At 36.7% G+C, this 22,329-nt stretch overlaps 1 protein-coding gene across 1 annotated transcript; it reads right to left on the reverse strand.

Moving 5' to 3' along the window:
- Nucleotides 1-1,534: 1,534 nt before the first annotated feature.
- On the reverse strand, nt 1,535-2,900 carry LOC149169155 (uncharacterized protein At1g01500-like). Its single transcript, XM_089427029.1, has one exon. The coding sequence runs from the start codon at nt 2,558-2,560 to the stop codon at nt 1,871-1,873; it is 690 nt and encodes a 229-aa protein (XP_089283155.1). The 5' UTR covers nt 2,561-2,900; the 3' UTR covers nt 1,535-1,870.
- Nucleotides 2,901-22,329: the final 19,429 nt, after the last annotated feature.

Raw genomic sequence — 22,329 nt, forward strand, 5'->3', positions numbered from 1 at the left:
AATAATCTACTTTCAAATTTTATGATTCAGTTCTCAATTTTCATTAATTTCAAATTTAATACAAAGCTTTCAATTTTTAATGGTTCCAAAATTTTAGTTTCCAATTTAATTTTTCATTTTCCATTTCTGTTTGTTTCCAATTTAATGGACAGGAACACTTTTTTGTTATGGAAATTAAAAAAGCGCACACACAAAATGCGCGAATTGAAGTAGAAACAAAAGTTCTTTTATCTCCCGTTAAAACACTTTCTTTGTTCACATGGAGCAGTCTATATATACACAGTATTATATCAAACAGTGGACAAAGAAACATACTGGATTAGATTTTGGGGAACAATATGCAACCAACAGCGGCATTAAATGCACTGCCGCTGACTGCATATTGATAACCTTGGATTTTCCCAAGGCTCTATGATGCATTAAATACATTGGGCAGACATACAACCCAGTTGACTTGGGATCATGGAGCCATACCCATCCCTAAAGTGTGGAGAAGTGAAAAGGGACAAACCCATCCCAAGTGTGGAGAATATGCAATCGAACAAGTTTGTGTGGAGAAGGGACAAACCTCTTTAATTTTTTAAGAATTCCAGCAACATGGTTTCCTAACCAGAAACATAAAATTAAAAAAATTCTATTTTTTCAGACTCTTTCATCACAACTGTATAGATTTGTGGTATTACATCAAAATTTCATTAGAGAAGGAATCTTGGTTGGATATTTCCAACGATTGGAATAACAGTGTTCACTCTAATGGGCAGTTTTCAAAAATCAAACAGGGAACTTATATATAAGTTATGTTAATTACAGTGATTAATAACTGGAGTTGTCAGTAAAGGCTAAAGGCTTCAGAGTTGAAGAGTTTAATTCCTCAAAAAAAAGTGGACATAACACTTAGCATTGTAATGATGAAGTGATTATGGCTGTTAAGTATGGTTGGGGTTTGGACGATCGTCCAATGTGTCGAGGTATAATTCTGAAAAAAAACAATATCTGCAAAAGAACCATTGTAGTGATTGTACAGTCATGACTAAAGAGCCATTGCAGTGCTTGTACAGTCATGACTGTTAAATACTGTTGGGTGATCGCCTCAAAGCGTAAACAGGGTCCCACTTTTAATAGTGTTTGATAAATGGTAAAGACTCTCCTCAGGTTTATTTTTTCTAGAAAGTGGCCTCCAAGAACCTATTGCAGTGATCGTACAATCCTGACTGTTAAATACTGTTGGGTGGTCGCCTCAAAGTCTAAACAGGGTCCCATTTTTCAATAGTGTTTTATAAATGGTAAAGACTCTCCTCAGGTTTAATTTTTCTAGAAAGTGGCCTCCAAGAACCTATTTAGTGATTGAAATCATTGAACCATCATAACTGTTAAATAGGTACTTGTTCAAAAAGGTTAACTTCTTTGAATGTTAGTAAAGCTTTGATAGTTCTTGATTTCTCGAGAAAGTGGCCTCAGGTAGTGATTGAACCATCATGACTGAAGTCCTGATAATTAGTTGTAAAAAAATGTAATCAAAATTTTCTGTGAGTTTAAATAGTATCCTAGGTCCTGTTAATATAGGTCAAAAGTGAAGATGGAAAGGTAGCCGTACTGAAACTATGGTTGAAGAAGATCTGGATTGATAATGGAAGTTTGGTGGTGAAAAATTGAAAGAAGCATCAGATGAAAAAAATATCTTAATATCTTTACAGGAGGGATTAAAGCAAGGCGGGAAAAAATTGGTGAAACTATTCTAAGGGCATTGTCAGGGAGGAGAAGTAGGCCTACTGGCTTGTGGTTGATCAAGAATAGTGGTTTATTAAGAATAATGGAAGCAATGATGCAAAGCTGCATCACATGATCCAGAAATTTCCCTGAATATAAATACTCAATAAAGAATATAAAGAATAACAATATTCAAACAATGTAGTGCAGAAAGCACATATAATTTGTTCACCTGAGACTTCAAATTTGATCTACCGATTCCTGGCCCATCATTATCATCATTTTCAGGTATTGCATCCAAAGAAATGCATCGAATCCATTTCCTACGAGGTAGCAAGTGCACCATCTTGGTCAAAACAATGGGCCGACCCAAGCCTCTCCCAGCCACATAAACTTCGAGGAACAGTGCACTCAGACCTGAAAGCACTTCAGCCTTTCTCGATAGAATATAGGAAGATCCGACAGATATTGCAGAGGTACATTCCATGGTCCAGACCTTTTTCCTAGCCTTGGGATTTTCCAAAGCCAGTCTCTCAAAATTCCCTGTAACAAGGAGCTCGCCTCTATGATGGAGCTCAAAGGGCAAGCCCTCATTAGTGCGCAGATTATCGGTACTGATATAAGTTGCCTCGGCAGATTCTGTATCTACTCTGTCTCTTAGCAGCTTGCGAGAGGTCTGCTCTGCGGAAGGAATTCTGATGCCATTAACCTCAAGAACGGTTGACATGCTTCTAGCGGGAAACAAAATCGTAAAACAATCTGGTGCACTTTTAAGCAAACACGAGTTCAATCTTAAGTATATCACTCTGACATCGAACCATGTATCTGCTACTGATTTCCCCTGAATCTCCATGGATACAAAATTGAAACAATTGAGGCTCTGTTAAATGGATTTATAGTAGATAAACATCTGAAGTGGGTATTCCGATTGCAGAGAGATGATTGAACAAAATATGATCATATTGCATGAGATGTAATACATCTCTTTTATATAGAAAAACCCTTACATCTTCTGCAATGATCAAACTGTGAATCTGCAGAGATTCTGGCTCCATAGCAAAGGCAATATGGCATTAGAGAAAAGATCGAAGAATGGGAGTAGGATTTTTGGCCCCATAGATTCATTTACAAGGAACTCCGCATCGCCACCAGTGGATTCAGGGACGAAAATGTTTTGGACCAGGGGGATTTTGGAAGGTTTATATGGGCGTTTTGGAAGGTTTATATGGGCGTTCTCCCTAGCAGTGGCCAAGAAATCGTAGTGAAATGCATAACGAAAGAGTTCAGGGAGGGAATGAAGGGGTTCGTGGGATGCATGTAGCACTGGAGCCCGGTTCAACTATGGGGATGGAGCTATTCATTGTTTACGACTAGATGCCAAATGGCAGCCTCGATAAACTCACAAACCATTTGGGCAACGAATTTGTAACCACTTTGAATCAACGGCTGAAACTTTTACAATCGTCTAACATATAATCGTGTGGCTTACAAAGATGACAGGTAGGCAGAGAAAGGAGTTGATTTCAGAGAGAAACGCCTTACGGCGTAATCAATGAATGTATGTATCTAATGATAATGTTAATTATTAATTAAATAATAAAACATAATAAATTAAGGTAAATTAATTAAATTAACAAATATAAATAAAATTTATAGTATATATATATAATCGAGTCATTAATTAGACTTAAAAATGATTAGAAGTCAAAGTTAAAAGTACCTCCCACCAAAATTTATGGGGGAATATTTTTTTTTAATAAACCTTATGCAACAAAAAGCTGATTGCGGACCCCCTAGTTGTTTTGGAAACCATAGGGGGCTTCACCATTCATGAAAGGATGCCACGTAATATTTAGTAAAATCAGGTGGTAAAAATTGAGGATCCCCCTTCCTTAATTGTGGTCCGCAGACCCTCCCTCAATTTTTTATTTTTAACCGTTGATTATTTTAAACATGTGGGTGGATTATTACATTGGGATTGGGAATAATCTTAGGTTTAATTTTATTAATCTAACATTAATTTTTAATTAGTAATTAACATATAGAGTCATAATAAATTAATTTATTAAAATATAAATTATTTTCCAAATTTTGGGATTTCAAGACCGTGGGAATAAATCAGTTGATGACTTTATGGATTATATTTATTAATTTTATTTATTCATAAGTGTATAAAATGAGGGCAAAACAAGACATGGTTTCTACGAGAGACATGGTTTTTCAAAAAACCACAGGAATGAATTATTTTCTATGGAAGAATAGAAATATGAATTTACAAGTTAAGAAATATTTGGGAAATATTTTTATCAAAATATTTTATTCCCAATTATTTAAAAGTGATATTCTAAAAATTGAAGAGCGGTAGAAAATCAATAATTTCCAAATCATTTTCAAATTTTACGAAAATTGTTAAGCACGTGAAGGATAATTAAGGCAAATTGAATCATCAAATAATTTTATCAAAAGACAGAGGATTAATCAATTCTATAAAAATGATCAATCAACCATATTATTGCAGATTGCAACCAAATTTATGGGCAGTTAACATATTATTAAGGAATAACTTCAACTAGATTTAGGTTTTTAAGGAGGAAGATTCTATAAAAAGGATCAATCAACCATATTATTGCATATTGCAACCAGATTTATGGGCAGCTAACATATTATTAAGGAATAACTTCAACCAGATTTAGGTTTTTAAGGAGGAAGATCAGCAGTCAAAGGATCAGCTACAAATTTCAGGTAGGAAAATCAACATCAATAAATCAATTCCCATAATTGAAGGCAAACTAATTTCCAGCAGCCAGTAGTTCGAATCAACATCAATAAATCAATTCCCATAATTGAAGGCAAACTAATTTCCAGCAGCCAGTAGTTCGAAGTTTCCTGCATCAAATTAGAAATATTATTTATTTTTAGTTTCTTGTTTGGCATTTTATTCCAGGAAAATTTTAACAGTTTGGGATTATGTTTTCCTTATATTGTTTGATTTGTAATGTAAAAGGGTTGGCTTTTGAGCATAGAGAGCCTCACATTTTTGTAAAGCCTAATATTACAGAGTTTTAATTCAGGGGTTTCTAGCTTTAGTTTATTGACAAAACTTGTGTACATGTCAGTGTTTCCAACAATTTTTTGCATATATTTGAGTTAGTATAGGACATTGGGAAAGGCTAGGCTGAGTATCATCCTCCCTTTCTCTACTGAATAACTAATTGAACAATATGTTTAATTAGTCACCTAGAAATAATTGGATTGTTGTTTCTATTCTATGCTTAAATGCATTTTTTTTCAATGTAGAGATTCTTCTACATGTTTATGTTCTTAGTTAGATAATTAGACATTGAGGAAGGATATTTAATTGTTTAATTTCTCTTCCATTCCTCCATCCAAACCTTTCAAGCTATGTTTTTCTGTCATCATTGAACAATGGCACTTTGATCAGGTCTCTGCAATAGAAGGCCTTATTTATTAAACATGAATTTGTGACTCATCAACAACCACCTATACAAAAAACCTCTAGATCTGGAAATTGTGCTCCATAGGCTGCTGTCTAATGAAAGTGAACAACAAAACTCCCCTCGTAACTTTTGAGGGAGCCCCCTCTGGTTCGAGGGCCAACTTGAACCCAAAGTTGGTTGAGTTGTTTCTCGGTGCAGTTTCGTAGCCAAGAATTGCCTTCGAGAAATAATACAACATTTGGCGTCATTGTCGAGAGTGAAAAAACAAAGATATTTTTCCCTGGAGAATGATCAGTCTAGATCTATTCCTGGTTGGTGAACAAGGAGTAGACATTTGATATTGGTTGTATTTATTTCACCTGACGGCTCCACTTTGTCTATATGGTGATTCCACTGGGGAATCCACTGGTTTGAGATGTCAGCTGCATTCAATGATGTGTTCACTCAAGATCTTATATTAATTACTTTCAGTAGTATATCTTTCTTCCTCTTGGAGGTGATGAAAAGTCGCAGACATAAACAAAGGATGCAATCTTCAGAATTTAATTGTAAGTATAAGTTGCCTATGGAGTTTAAATTTCACATTGTAAATATTTTTCAAGTTTTCAATTACATGCAAGGTGATCTGTGAGATAATCAACTACTCACTTGGTTGCACTGAAAATCATACTATATTTAACAGGAAAAAGTTTCAACTCAATTAGGTGGAGGTGTGTGAGATTGGATAAATTTATTTTCAGATTTTAGTGTGCAGTAGTTAGTTTCATTTTGAGCAGTCTTCAGTTTTCAAATTTCAATGTGGGTTCAATCTCAAAATTGATTCCAATTCACAGTTGCAGGACATTGAAAAGAACACAGTTAACTGTTGACTTCATAACAAAATGGATAAGACATTGTTCTTTAGTTTCAATTTGATTTCAGATCATAGCAGGTTTCATATTTCAGGTTGTAGCTTACAGGTAAAAATCATAATTGAATTGAATTGTCATGACTCCATGCCCAATGGATGCAAGACACCTAGTTTACAAGTTCTCTGCATCCCAGAGGGGGAGGCAGTCCTCACATGGAGCCTATGTTGTAACATATTGTTTTCCTTCTAATCCATTTTGTACATTAAGCCTCAATCCACATTTCAAATAAAATTTAAAAGAAAAAAATAAAAACAAATCAATGAATATATGTATATAATGATAATGTTAATTATTAATTAAATAATAAAACATAATTAATTAAGGTAGATTAATTAAATTAACAAATATAAATAAAGTTTATATATATATATATATATATATATATATATATATAGTCATTAATATTAATTAAAAGTTAAGTAATTAATTAGGGTAATTTTAAACATGTGGGTGGATTATTCCCCTCAATTTTTTTAACTGTTGATTATTTTTAACATGTTGGTGGATTATTACATTGGGATTGGGAATAATCTTAGGTTTAATCTTATTAATCTATCATTAATTTTTAATTAGTAATTAACAGTAAAATTGTAATTAACATATAGAATCGTAATAAATTAATTGATTAAAATAAAAACAATTTTAATTATTTTCCAAGCTTTGGGAATAAATAAAAAAAACACCTTAAAAAATATTCCAGAAATATTTTTATCAAAATATTTTATTCCCAAATATTTAAAATTAATATTTCTAAAATTGAAGATGTATAAAATCAATGATTTCCAAATCATTTTAAAATTTTATGACAAGGATTAAGCAAGGATAATTGAGGCAAATTGAATCATCAAATAATTTTAACAAAAGATAGAGGATTAATCAATTCTGTAAAAAGGATTAGTCAATCACATTATTGCATATTGCAACCAGATTTATGGGTAGTTAATAGATTATTAAGGAACAACTTCAACCAGATTAAGGTTGTTAAGGAGGAAGATCAACAGTCAAAGGATCAACTACACATTTCAGGCAGGAAAATCAACATCAATAAACCAATTCCCTGAATTGAAGGCAAAGGATTTTCCAGCAGTTCCAAGTTTCTTGCAACAAATTAGAAATATTATTTATTTTTAGTTTCTTGTTTAAGATTTTATTCCAGGAAAATTGTTATTGTTTAGGATTATGATTTCCTATATATTGTTTGATTTGTAATGTAAAAGGGTTGGATTTTGAGCCCAGAGAGCCTCTAATTTTTGTAAAGCCTGATATTGCAAAGTTTTAATTCAGGGGTTTCTAGCTTTAGTTTATTGACAAAACTTGTGTACATATCAGTGTTAACAGTGATTACATAATCTTTTCTGCATATATTTGAGGTAATATAGGACATTGGGAAGGGCTAGGATGAGTATCAACCTCCCCGACATCCCTCTGCAATGTTATTTTCTCTACTAAATAATTAATTGAACAATTTGTTTAATTAGTCACCCATAAATCATTAAATTGTTGCTTCTATGGTATGCTTAGATGTATTTTTGTTCACTATAGAGATTCTTCTACACGTTTATGTTCTTAGTTACATAATTATACATCTAGGAATGATATTTAATTGTTTAATTTCTCCTCCATTCCTCCATAAAAACCTTTCAAGCTATGTTTTCTGTCATAGTTGAACACTAGCACTTTGATCGAGCCTCTGCAAGAGAAGGGATTATTTGTTAAGCAAGGATTTTTGAATCATCAACAACCACCTAAAAAACAAACCTCTAGATCTGACTATTTTGCTTCATAGGCTGTAGTCCAGTAACAGTGAACAACAAAAAACCTCGTAACTCTTGAGGGAGCCCCCTTTGGTTCAAGGGCCAGCTTGAACCCAAAGTTGGTTGAGTTGGTTACTTGGCACAGTTTTGTAGCCAAGAACTGCCTTCGAGAAACATTACAACAATAGACTTGATGTTAAGACTAGTGCACCAACTATCATGATAACGTTTCAAATCCATCAACTTGCTACCATCAATTTCACTTGTTGTGATCTATCCTACCTTTTTTCTCATCCCACTGTTAATATTATTGGTTGAAGTGGTAGATCCTTGATAATTACGAGCCCGTGAATTTTTGTGACATCTTCTCTTTGTTGACATATGTAGCTAGCAACTCTACCTTGGTAATATTAGGTTGTGCTTTTATCTATTTTTGTCGCTACCATTTTTATTGTCGAAATTTCAACATGCAAAATGATATTTATATTTAAATAAAAGGAGTATTTTTGCTAAGTATGTCATACATGTGACATCCCCACCCATGGTCCTCTCATCAAATACATTGTAATTATTTTTACTAAAATGTGAAATCCAAAAGGGAACTGAGTCAAAGGGACACAAATTGTAGAGCTGGGGAGGAGGATTGCTTGCTTGGGATGTTGTGGTTTCTCGTGTAGAGAAGGAAACCTAAATTGCAGGATAACCATTAAAGGTTGGTTGGTGCATGAATTCAAGGGACTGGTTCTAAAATTAAATGGGATGCAAGAGAAAGTAATGAGGCCCATGTTGCTTGAAAAACAACAACCAAAAAAGAGGACAAAGATTTATGATGGGGACTGCGAATTGAAAGGCAACAAGGATGCAATAACAGTAAATGTTGGCTGGGAAAGAGGAAAAGGAATAATCCTTGTAAAACAAGGAAAATACAACAACAAGAATTCATTGGAGTCGAGTCTAGATGTAGATGAGGGGACACCCATTCAAGCATTCAATGGGGAACATTCAACAGAGGCAGATATAACAAAAGTCAAGAGAAGGGGATTGGTCCTCAGGTTCCCTGGAGGTTGAGGGTGGAGATAACAGACTCTGTAGCCCTATCACAACTTGGGAAGAGGCCATCCTACAACAACATCAAAGGAAGACATGATTGAAGACTTGTGGTTACTGCATAATTGTTACAGTGGATTCTACACTGCCTAGGAGGGGGTGAATCAATGTGTGTGCACTTGGGGTGAGGTAGAGTACCTCTGGACCCCCTCTGTTTACAAAGACATAGAAGTCAACTGGTGGGATTGAGGAAGAAGTTCCTCTGGAGTCCCTGTTTCAGTTGGCAGTTGGTGCGTAAATCCCTTAAGCAAGCATCCTCCTCAGACTGTGGAATCTGGTTCAGGGGTGACAACTACAAGTGTGGTTGGAGCTGTCTATGGTTGGGTGGATAATCCTTATCCCATAATCAGTTTCCTTGCAAATTAAAGATAAGTATCTTCTTATGCTTGTCTATTGGTCGATGAATCATGATGCTTTTCTGATTATAATAGTTCTATATTTTGGAACAATATTTGTGTTGTTAATGCTTGAACATATGGTTGCACCTATGTGGGTATATGAAAATGATGGATATGATAAATATATCTGTGTGTGTGTGGTCACTTTGAAATGAATGACACTAGTAAATAAAATAAGTAAGCGTGATCTTCTGGGTTGGAAATAAAATGTTGTATGAATAACTTGTTGGTGTTGATCACAAAATATCTGATACATAAATATGTAATAAACCACATGATAATATGGGCTAAGCTATAACATTGAGATGAACTTTGTTCTACATTAAATGTTAAACTGTGTGAGAAACAACACTTAAATAAATAATATATAGGAATCAGGACATGTTACAGGCCGTAGAGGAAGCCATGAGAACTCGGAATGAAACTTGGGAACCATAGGCTCAGAGGCCCTTTGTATTAATATGAAATAGTTACATGGAGGACCATATGCTTAGTAGGGTATGCATCCGCTTACATTAACTTATTTTCTTGAGTTACAAGTTGTTGTGTTGCACGACAAGAATTGTATTAACGTTGAAGGGTTTGTTTCCCTCGGGGCTATTTGAAACCCATACGCTTTACCCAAATGGCCTCTCAATAATGTATCAACAATGCCTGGATATCTTTCGTTAGCACCCTAGTGTTTCTGTTCAGGAACCTAAAGACTCTGTGTAGTTCCATAGAGCCACTTGTAGGCTTGACATGGATTTTGGCACCATCGACATGTGATAGGTGAGGTGGGAACCTTTAAGGAGTTCACACCAAGCCCGTGGTAGGTAAGGGCCATAAGAGAAACTACTCCTCCATGCCTAAGATTCCATGTCCAAGCATGGGGAACACAAGCAGGCCAAGAACCCATTAGATAATCTATCGCCTGAGCCCAGGAGGGGTAGCACCACAGAATGCCTTAATGAACCATCGACATAGGCACAAAGCCTTGTTGTTGACCTGGAGTTCTTCCAGACCTATGAGCCAAAGCCCTGTTCGAAGAGGTCGACTCAAGAAAACTATGCAGAGGAGAAACCTGTTGTTGGGGTAATCATGGAGATCCCCATCTGAAACATCGCATAAGGCAGGGTCAAAATCCCTTATTCGAGCCATGGAATAGAATGAGAGAAAAAATTGTTGCGACGTAGAGGGATCGAGCCCTGAACTTATAAGAAAGGATCTGGTAACCCCATCCTTTTTTTGATCAAACCCTAGCTATGGAGGCCTTCCATTGGTGCGACGAGACTTGTCACTAACGTGATTGGACAAGGATTCAAGGTTGATGTGGCCTAGAAGGTTCATCCTGGAACATTGCGAGTGTGCAGGATAAGGAGGGAGCCAAGTTGGAGCGTCGAGATGACATGGTAGGTTGATGGGAGCCTGACGCTAACACCATTGGCCAAAAGAGTGGCCCACTAGTTAGGTGGCCTGGAAGTCTAGCCCAGAAGAATGGAAGGGAGGCACTCTAGGAAGTGCTAAGAGAAAAAGGTGGGATGAAATAAGGAGGGTATGTGGATGAGCCCACACCATTATCATGGTGTTATTGGTTGGGGACTAGCCCATCTATTAAGTTAACCCGACAACATGACCTCGTAAAAATAAAGAGGATTCACAAAGGAGGCTCTGGGGTAAAGGAAGAGAGATTAAGTGGTGTAAGTTGCAATGGAAGCCAAGATTTTTCGTAGTGGACCCATGGGAGAAGGGACCATACGATCCCATGATATATGCAAGCTTGGTAAGAGAGCCCCCACAGTTGGTAAATATCGTTCTCCGGAATGTGCCGGGAAGGACTTGAAGGAATGACATAGGCCGGTTGCACTAGCCAAACATGAAATCTTGACGATGTTCTAATTGGTGGGAGGTGGGCCCACAGTTAGGTCAGACTGACAATGTGAACCCGAGGAGTTAAAACGGTGCCATAAGAGAAGGTATGTGAGTTATTATGAGCGTGATGATGTGGGCCATTAGTGGTGGTAATTGATAGTTAGATTGTGGACCAATGAGGAGACGACAAGGAGGGGCCCACTCTCCATGTAAGCTTGGTACAAGGAACCTAGTCGGAACCAAACGCGTAGTTTGGGAAACGCTAGGAGATGGTAAGCGAGATGATGTGTCTAGTGGGACCCACATGGAAGGCATTTGGCTAGTCCGGGGAGCAGAGGCTTGTTGGGTTTTTAGCGGGCATATATATATATATATATATAACACCACAACAATTGGAAGAAAAAAGAGAAAAAGGGCTTTGTTACAATTGTGATAGAAAATGCACTAAAGGTCATAAGTGTGCTGAGAAGAAATTATTTTACATAGAGCATGAAGAGGAGGAAGAAAAGGATCAAGAAACATCAAAAGAAGAGGATATACGCCAGGACCCAACCCCAGAGAAAGAAGAAATGAATTTGACCATATCTTGTAAAGCATTGGCAAGAATTACCACTCCTCAAACTCTCAAGATAAAAGGACATATCAAGAAGAAAAAGGTTCAAGAAGTGAAAGATCACATCAAGAAAGAAGAAATGAAGCCAACCATATCTTGTAATGCATTGGTTGGAATTACCACTCCTCAAACTATCCAGATAGAAGGACATATCAAGAAAAAAAATGTTCAAGAAGTGAAAGATCACATCGAGCATCAAGAAATGAATCCGACCATATCTTGTAAAGCATTGGAAGAAATTACCACCCCTCAAACTCTCAAGATAGAAGGACATATCAAGAAGAAAAAGGTTCAAGCAGTGAAAGATCACATCGAGCATCAACAACAAGTTCTCCAAATTATTTATATATATATGTATGTATGTATGTATGTATGTACCCCATTCCTCTAATGTAACCTGAGGGGTCAATTATGTTACAGAGTGGTATAAGAGCATCCAAGTTCAACACTAGGCTTGGATGGGCCTATCAAAAGCAAGAAGTCAGAGCCCATCATTGGACTCCCCAAGGGGGAGGGCCTCATAATGATTTTTAGAAAATTAATAAAACAAATGTTTAGGTGTTAAAAGCCGGTTGTAAATGATTATGACATGCATGATTGATGTATTTATATTGTGCTACAGTTCTGTGGCATGGTTGAGTATATGATTGCTTTAGTGTATCATCATTGTTGGTCATATGACGAGCCTTTGCATGCTTGGCAGAATATGTATGAGACTATTAATATGATGCAAGGAACCTTAGGAAAACTCCCTGTGTTGCTTGCATTATGTATATTTATGAAATTTTGTATTTATGTGTATGCTAGCTAATCAAGATGTATGTGCATGTGAATGCTCACATCATTCTGTGATTACTTGTGTTGCATAACATGGTTGCTAATATTGATTTCATATATATATATATATATATATATATATATATATATATGGATATGATAATTGGATGGGAACATCTAATGGCTTGTATATGATATAGTGCCTCAATAGATTAAAGGTATGATGTTGTGCAACTTTTAGAAGGCCAAGTGGCTGATAACCATGTGGTTGCATGTATTTGTTATAGAAACAAAGATAATTGTTAGTTATGGAACAATCGCATGATCATAGTGCATGCTATCTGGGACAATGTTACGAAATGTGCTAATTTGACTGCATGCAGACCTTATAATGCATCTGTGTGAACATGATAATTACAAGTATGATATATATTAATACAATATAATATTTTTCTAACTGATCCTTTGAATTTGTAGATTCCATGGCTGTTGTTGATCTTAACAAGAAGGCCAAATTCTTCTTACGTTTAAAATTTGATTAAAAATAGTAGTGTGGCTTCAACAAATAGAATGATTTTAAATAATGTTGTTAGTGTGGTCAAAAATTGAACTCTAATTGTATCTATGGCATAATAATAATCATGAATAATATTAATACACAAGTGTTGCTAAGTTTTGAAAACAATCTTATATATGTGACAACTGATGTCCTGGTTTATGATATGTGGATTGATGATTAAGGATGTGTCACAAATGTAGGATTACATACTTGGCCTAATATGGTAAAATATGACAACTAACATATGTGTCATTAATTTACTTTTTGAACTAATAGTTGAGTGTATATGGCGGCAAATAGCAAGACTCAGTGGAAGAGGAAGGAAATAGGTATCATGGAATTGTGCAACAAGATATAGACCAAGCCTATTGAAAATGAGAATGAAGGAGATTCCTCTAAGAGAAGAGAACCTTCAGAAGTATGTAGTTTAAGCTCAAGGACTTGGGAGATGAGTTAAAGATCTACAGGGAAGAACTTAGAAAACTCACTATGAGGCAACAAGAATTCGTTGGGTGGTATACTGAGCTGCAAAGATAGTATTGAGAAAGGACATACCAGGTTGAATCCTCCAAAAGAAAGGATGGTAAAAGCAGGAAGAGGCCATGTGAGGCTGAGAATGAGGAGAGGATAATCTCCTGTTGGAACTATGGGGAAGGAAATCGGAAAATGGACTATCCCCATAGGCATGAGAATAAATAAAATAGTCCCTATGAGCCATAGGGACACACATCAACAATGCAGGATGTCAAGAAGGAGGAGGCGGAATTCCCTCAAGCTCCTTGACATATATATGTGTACATGTGAGTTAAAAAGGGTCCCTTGTGAACTTTTGGGGAATATAAGATTTCAATGTCACTGCAGAGACTTGTGAAGAAGTATTTACTTGATTTTCGTATGTGAATATGCATATGTACATATGTACCTATGTGCAATACATGATGGTTGGGAGTGCCATGAATGTTGGACTCGTGGAGATGGAGTTAATTTTGGGGACTATTTATTTATTCTTATGTGCTATGGCTTAATTTACTGACTTAATGATTTGATATCATTTTGGTTTAGACTTGTGCATGGTGATGTTGGTTTTGGTTTTGGTTATCATGCTAGTTTTGGTCTTTTGTTTTGTGAACGATTGTTGTTGTGAATTTCATGTCCTTTTGAATAATTTCCTTTTTCTTCCTCTTGCATTGGTTTTCAATTTTTAAATTTCGAAATCAAATGTTTAGGAATCTTGGACTAAGGATGTTGGAATGGCAGGAAGGCCATAAAACCCTGAAAAAGGGGTAAGTGCTTGATATGCATGCAGAGGAACATGCCTAGTAAAGTTCAAGGTGAGATGGAATACTAGTAGGAAATGGACATGAACATAGCAACAAACAAAAATTGAAATATTACCAGTGTGAAGAGATTGTATAACACAAGCTTGGCCTCAATGAGGAGTCATGTAAACCCTGGATCTATTTGGGCACAAGCTAATGACTGTTGTGGCCATGATTAAGTAACGTAACAACCTAATGGGTTTGTTGGGTCCATGAGAATAATGGATAGAGACATATGTAGCTGGGAAACTGGCAAGAAGGGAGTCCTCTTAACCCTTGATTATATTTGCAGATGTGATTATATGTTGCATACATGATAATGTTTATGGCCACTTATATCTTGCATGCTTGATTATGCGAAGGGATGCATGTATATTGCATATGTGATAATGTTGATGGATACTGGTATGATGCGTCCATGATTATGTTGGTGGATGGTGGTATGTGCCATACATGCTCATGTTGATTGATGTATATTTTTATACCTATGAAAATTCCATTGTTTCTAATAGAGCTTTCAGAGGTCATTAAAATATAAGGATGAATGCTAAAAAAAAATCAAGGATATTGACGACATGAAAAGAATTCCCACTGTGATGAGGAATTTATTAGGTAGAAAGGAGAATTCTGCTAAATTATAATTATGTCAACATATCTATTACAACATACCCATGTTAAGTTCAAGAACATGGGAAAAGAAATGAGGCAGTATGGCCTGGTTCACATGCATGGAGACAAGGTGATCTCTGGATTAATTTTGACATTGTGATATATCATGAGAGACAAGGTAGTTTTTGGATTACTGTGATATTATGTATTGTGATATGTTATGTGTATATGTGCTTTGTTGTACATGTGCATGTGTTGTGCATGGGAATGGGGTAAAGTTGTATTACATGCTGTTATGAAACCAACTCAAGAAAAGATAGAAAAGATAGATCAACGCCTTAGAATTTAGCCTCTTTGAGGGGGCAACCTCCTTTACATTACATAAATGAACAATTCTTGGATGATTCAAATGACAAAACCTCCTTTCTATATATAGGAGTCTAAGGAGTCACAATATAACCCAGCCGACCTAACAATAATAATATAAAGCCACAAAAATAACAATAGAGGGATTCTATGGGGCACAGTAATAACAATATGGGGATAATAGGGGCACAACAATATTAATAAGGGATGCAACTACAATATTAATGGGGTAATCACTAGTATTATAGGGACCCAACATGCCCCTCTCCTTCAAAAAAGTGTTGTCCTCAACGCTTGAGTAGTTCTGGATGCTTCTGTATAAAATTCTCATCCTCCCATGTGGAATCTTCAGCGGATAAGTTCTTCCACTTGATAAGATACTCCGAAATTGATCGATTTCGTAGCTGTTAAGTTCTTGTTTCTGTGACTGCTTCCGGTTCCAATATAATTTTTCCTTCCTCGTCAAGTTCTGGCAATATTGTTTGAACTGGGAGCTTGTCGCCTATAACCTTCTTTAAACATGAAACATGGAAAACTGGGTGCAATCAAGAAGCTGCAGGAAGCTCCAATTTGTATGCCATAGTACCAGTCTTTTGCAACACCTTGTACGGACCATAATACTTTGGTGATAATTTATTATCCTTCTTAGCTTGCTTGAGGGACATTTTCTTATATGGTTGTAGCCGTAGGAATACCCAATCACCTACATCAAAACTTCTTTCGCTGCGATGTTGATCTGCCTGTTGTTTCATTCTATTCTGTGCCAACATGAGGTTATCCTTTAAGAATTGGAGGACTTGTTGTTGATGTTCGATGTGATGTTCCACTGCTTGAACCTTAGAATTTTCTCTTAAATATGATGTGATGGATGGTGGCTAATATCCATAAAGTGCCATAAATGGGGTCATTTTTGTTGATGTATGGAAGGAAGTGTTATACCACCATTCAGCCAGAGGCAACCATTTGACCCATTATGTCTGTTTATCAGATACAAAGCAACGGAGATATCCTTCCAAACATTTGTTTACTATCTCAGTTTTCCCATCAGATTGAGGATGATAAGATGAGCTATGAGCTAACTGAGTACCAAGACAAGAAAATAATTCTGTCCAAAAATTTCCAGTGAAAATGGGATCTCTGTCACTTACAATAATCTTTGGGTTTCCATGTAGCTTTTGAATTTTTTCCATAAATGCAGTAGATACTGTACTGGCTTTAGATGGATGTGATAATGCACAAAAGTGTGCATACTTGGTAAGTCTGTCAACTACCACCATGATGACACTCTTTCCCTCAAACTTGGGTAAACCTGTGATAAAATCCATTGAAACCTCCTCCCAATGTTGGCTTGGAATGGATAAAGGTTGTAATAGACCCGGGGTCTTAATTGTTTCAACTTTATTTTGTTGGTAAACCAAACATTCCGCCACAAACTTTTGAATATCCGATTTAAGGCCATCCCAAAAAAATTCCTTCTTAACCCTGTGGTAAGTTTTTAAAAATCCTGAGTGCCCTCCTAAGGGAGAAGTGTGCAATTCCATAAGAATCTTTTGTTTTAGTTGGGAATTCTTACAGAGGTATAAGCGATCTTTGTACCATAAATAATCATTTTGCCAGCTAAATGTATCAGACGTACTAGAATCTTGTTGTAAATTTCGAATAAGTGCCCACACTTCTTCGTCATTCTTCCATTCCTCCCTTGCTTCGTTTATCCAATCTGGTTGGATAATAGAAATGGTGCACAACAATGCTTCCACATCCTCATCCTTTCTTGAGAGCGCATCTGCCACCACATTTTTCTTCCCTTTTTTGTAGATGATTTCAAAGTCATAACCCAACATCTTTGTGACCCACTTTTGTTGCTCTTCAAAGGATAATCTTTGTTCTAAAAAGTATTTAAGGCTATCATGATCTGTTTTTACCTTGAAGTGTCTTCCCATTAGGTAGGGTCGCCATTTCTTAAGTGCATGGAGTATTGCCAACATTTCCTTCTCATAAATAGCTTTGTGTAAAAAGCAATGGGTCTTTACCTTGATTGGACGAATTTCAAAAGCAATGGGTCTTTCATCTTGCATTAAAATAGCACCAATTCCATTTCCTGAAGCATCGCATTCCACAATAAAGGTTTTTGTGAAGTCTGGTGTAGCTAAGACCGGTGCTTGGCACATTGCCTCTTTAAGATGTTCGAAGGCCTTTGTTGCTTATGGAGGCCATGAAAATGCATCTTTCTTCAATATTGTTGTTAGAGGTGCTGCTATTCTCCCATAATTCTTAACAAACTTGCGATAATACCCTGTCAACCCGAGAAATCCTCGCAGATGCTTTATGGATGTGGGGATTTTCCATTCCTTAATGGCTTTAATTTTTCTAGGGTCTACCTTAACTCCTTCATGAGATACAATATGAACCAGATATTCCACCTCTTGTACTCCAAAGAAACATTTGGATCTTTTTGCATATAATTGTTTCTCCTCCAATAGTTGTAGCACCCTGTCAACATGTTCAACATGATCCTTCCAAGACTTGCTGTAGATTAGTATATCATCAAAAAATACTAACACAAATTTTCTAAGGAATGGTTTGAAAATGGAATTCATCAAACCTTGAAATGTTGAAGGTGCATTGGTAAGGCCAAAAGGCATGACCAAAAATTCATAATGACCCTCATGAGTTCTAAATGTTGTTTTCAGAATGTCTTCAGTCTTCATTCTGATTTGATGATATCCTGAACGAAGATCCAACTTGGTGAAGTAAATTGATCCATGCAATTCATCCAGTAATTCATCAATGACAGGAATGGGAAACTTATCTTTAATAGTGAGCTTGTTGAGCTCCCTATAATCCGGACACATGCGCCATGATCCATCCTTCTTGTGAACTAATACTACTGGAGCAGAGAAAGAACTTTGACTCGGTTGAATTATACCAACCTCTAGCATTTCTGCAACCATGTTAGGATATTCCGACACATAGGAAATAGTTAAGTTCAACTTGGTCTAGTATAGAGTTAGGTATAGAGTTAGGTAAAGTGTGTTTCTTTACCGTTGTACATTTTGTAACTTACAATCCGACGGTCATGATATGTAGTGATCCGACGGTTCACTCTCACCTCGGTATTACCGACACTTGATCCGTGGCTTGACACCCGATTGGTCCATGAGTTCTATTTAAAGCGCATGGAGGGTCATTGTTCGGGTAATCCATGCATGAGAGAAGCTTATGTAAATTTTCATTCTTTGATTAATAAATTGCCTGTAGTACCCACGTTGGGACAGGCCGTGGACTGTTTCCCTCTTTGAGGGTTTTAACCACGTCAAAAATACTGGTGTATTGATCTATGATCTGGTTGTGAGCGGTGTCCTTTTGGTGTTCTTTCTGAGGAACTTACCCTGTAAATTTCTACATGGTATCAGAGCTATTTGAGGGCCGCGTCCGTTGGTGATCCAAATCTGAAGCCGGTAGAACTGCATGCGGCTGTCGTTTCCTAGATCTGCTGTTTCTGACTGCTTTCGGGCCGAGAGGACTGCTCTGTTGCGTTCGGAGCATCTGTTCCAGTGAGGAACCCCTTTCGTTTCATGCGAAAAGGTTTCCGGTAGCCCTAGCTGCGTCATTTTTCAGATTGGGAGGTATACAGTGTTTTTGCAGTTTACTGTTATTTTCTCTCTGTTTATTTCGGTTTCGGTTTATTTAGCCTTTTTTTTAACCGGATCTATACCTTTCATTTCTGCGTATGCTCTTTGCCCTGCGACTCTGTGTGATCTGGGCAAATCAGAAACAGAAAGGAAGGATTTTTCTCATGCGTATGCTCTTTTCCCTGCACCTTAGTATGATTTCGGAAAATCAGAAACATTGAGAAAAATACTTAGTTTTTCGGCCAAAGCTAACTTTGAGTTTTTTTTTAAAAAATATCTAGTTTTTTGGCTAAAGCTAACTTCGAGCCGCAAGATTCGTTTTTCTTTGCATATTCGTGTTGGGTTTTGTGTTTTGTGTTTTGTAGGGAAAAAGAGCTTTCTCAAGGCAAGCACGCAAACCAAGGCCCCCCCCTCTCTCTCTCTCTCAAATTTTTTGTATAGATCAATTGGTTCAAAGCTATTTTAAGAGAGTAGAGGTCTTGGGTTCAAGTCTCCATTTTGTGGGGGTGGATTTTTTCATTCCCGCACATTCACGCACTTTGCCGGCAACTTCAACAATTTTTTTTCAAAAAGCCATAATTTCTTCATCCGGAAGCCTTTTTCAGAGCCGTTTTTTTTAAAACAGCCTAATTTTTCGAGATCTATCCATTGGAACACTTACTTTCAGCATCTTCAGCTTCAGTTTAAAAAAAAAAAATGGAAATTCCATGCCAAGTCATTCTTGACAGCACTAACTACTTCCAATGGGTAGCCTACATGGAAGATTTACTTAGAAGTAAAGGTCTCTTCAGAATAGCCACAGACCAAGAGAAGAAACCAAAAGATGAAGACAAGGCTGCAAAATGGGAAAATAGACAAGATCAAGCACGTGGTTTGATAGGGATGTCTATTTCTCCTGATCTTAGATTCCATATTGCAGAACTTGAGACTCCTCATGAAGCATTGGAAAAACTCGCTAAAGTTTTTGGGATTAAAAATGAAATTAGAGCCCATCAACTTGAAAATGAGTTGCTTACTTTGGATCCTAATAATTTTTCTTGCATTGAAGATTTCTTGTCCAAATTCAAGACCCTTAGATATCTCTTGGAAGGTGTTAAAGTTAAGAAAGAAGATGGTAACCTTATTTATTCCATCCTTACTAAGTTGGGACCAGCCTACTCTGTATTTGTTTCCACTTTCCATTCTACAAGGGAAGCTTTCATTTGTCAAGGAAAAGACTACAAGGCCCCTTCCTTTGACTCCTTTTGTGATTCCTTAATAAGAGAACATGAAAAACTCTTACACCTTGGTCTTCTTAATCTTGGAAACTCTTCCACGAAAGCGTTAGCCGCCCAGCAGCAACCAAATTCAAAGAATCCTAAGAAGTCATATCCTAAAAAGAATGGTCCTCAGCCTCAAAATGAAAGATCATTTTAGCAAAATGATAAGACCAATAAAAACAAATGGAAGAAGATTGATAGACATTGTAATTTTTGTAATCGAGATGGCCACTTAGAATCTAAATGCTTTAAGAAGATGGAAGCCTTGGAAGCCGCAATGAAGAAACATAACATCCATGTGGAGCATACTTCAACTTCAACTTCCGGAATGGCACTTTCTGCATGTCGTTGTCAATCATCTCAGTCTGGTTATGCATTAAATGTATCTTCTTCTTCTCCTTCTCATGAGTGGCTCATTGATTCTGGAGCCTCTTATCACATGGCCAAAAACCAAGCCATGTTTTCTTCTTTAAATGATTGTAACACCAAAAATATATATGTTGGTGATGATAGATCTCTTAATGTTGTAGGGACTGGAACTGTTCATCTAGACAATGGTCAGTTTAATGATGTATTATGTGTTCCAACCTTATCCTGCAACCTTCTATCTGTATATCAGATAACTCATTCAGGTGAAGGTAAAATTGTTGAATTTTCACCTCATGATGTTGTAATCAAGGATCTAAGAGATCCTAAACAGATTCTAGCTACTGGTATTGCTGATGATTCCACAAGGTTGTATAAGTTTCACAACTTTGGGTCATCAAATCTTCCCTCAGTATTTGTTGCTCATAATGATGAAGTGAGCAAACTTTGGCATGAGCGATTTGGTCACTTAAACTATCGCTCCCTTCAGTATCTATGTAAAGAAAATATGGTGACAGGTCTTCCTATGGTATCTTGCAGAGATGGTGTTTGTTCCGGATGTGTACTTGGAAAACATCATCGGGACAGTTTTGACAAACGTGCCTCTTGGCACGCCTCAGCCCCTTTACAGCTTGTGCACAGTGATTTATGTGGTCCACTTCCTGTTGCTTCATTCTCTGGCTGCAAGTATTTCTTAACTTTCATTGATGATTTCTCCAGATGCACTTGGGTATACTTCTTAAAACTCAAGAGCGAAGTATTTAACACATTTTTGGCCTTCAAAGCCTTTGTTGAAAAACAATCTGGACATCAAATTCTTAAGCTAAGAACTGATAATGGTGGAGAATATGTTAAAAACACATTCATCAACTTTTGCACCGAAAATGGAATTCAAATGCAACATACTGTTCCATACACTCCACAACAAAATGGTGTAGCTGAAAGGAAAAATCACACCTTAAAGGAAATGGCTAATTGTATGCTGCAATCTAAAAGACTCTGTCTTAGTTTTTGGGCCAAAGCAATTAATTGTGCAAATTATATAATCAATCGCACTCCTACTAAGGTTCTACAGAATATCACTCCAGAAGAAGCTTGGAGTTCCATTAAACCAGATGTAAGTCACTTTCGTGTTTTTGGAAGTGAAGCATGGGCCCATATTCCAAATGAAAAGCATAAAGCTTTAGAACCTAAGAGTGAGAAATGTACTTTTGTTGGATATTCTGAAGATGTAAAAGGTTATAGACTTATTCCATTTAAGTCCAAAAATGTTATCATTAGAAGAGATGTAAAATTTGATGAAAATAAATCGGCCTGCGAGCCTAGTCCGGCGGATGTGCCACCTCTTCCTATCTCTTCTACTTTTGAAAACATTTCTTCTTCAGATGATGAAAGTGAGGATGATAATCCTCCCCCACCTTCTCAGGATCCTCAACTTCCAAGATGGGTCCGTGCTACTCGGGATGCAGCAGGTGATCTTGCTGGTGATCCTACAGATCAGCGACGTACACGTTCTCAGTTTGAAAGAGCCTCTTCTTTACTGGCTCAAGCTCCAGTAAATCATGATCCTGACACTTTTGCAGAAGCTTCAGGCCATCCACATTGGGAAGCAGCTATGAATGAAGAATATCATTCATTGATGA

The sequence above is a fragment of the Pinus tabuliformis genome, chromosome 4_2 (genome assembly GCF_031772625.1).
Source record: "Pinus tabuliformis cultivar Carrire ecotype Pingquan chromosome 4_2, CPIR1, whole genome shotgun sequence".
Taxonomy (NCBI): Eukaryota; Viridiplantae; Streptophyta; class Pinopsida; order Pinales; family Pinaceae; genus Pinus; species Pinus tabuliformis.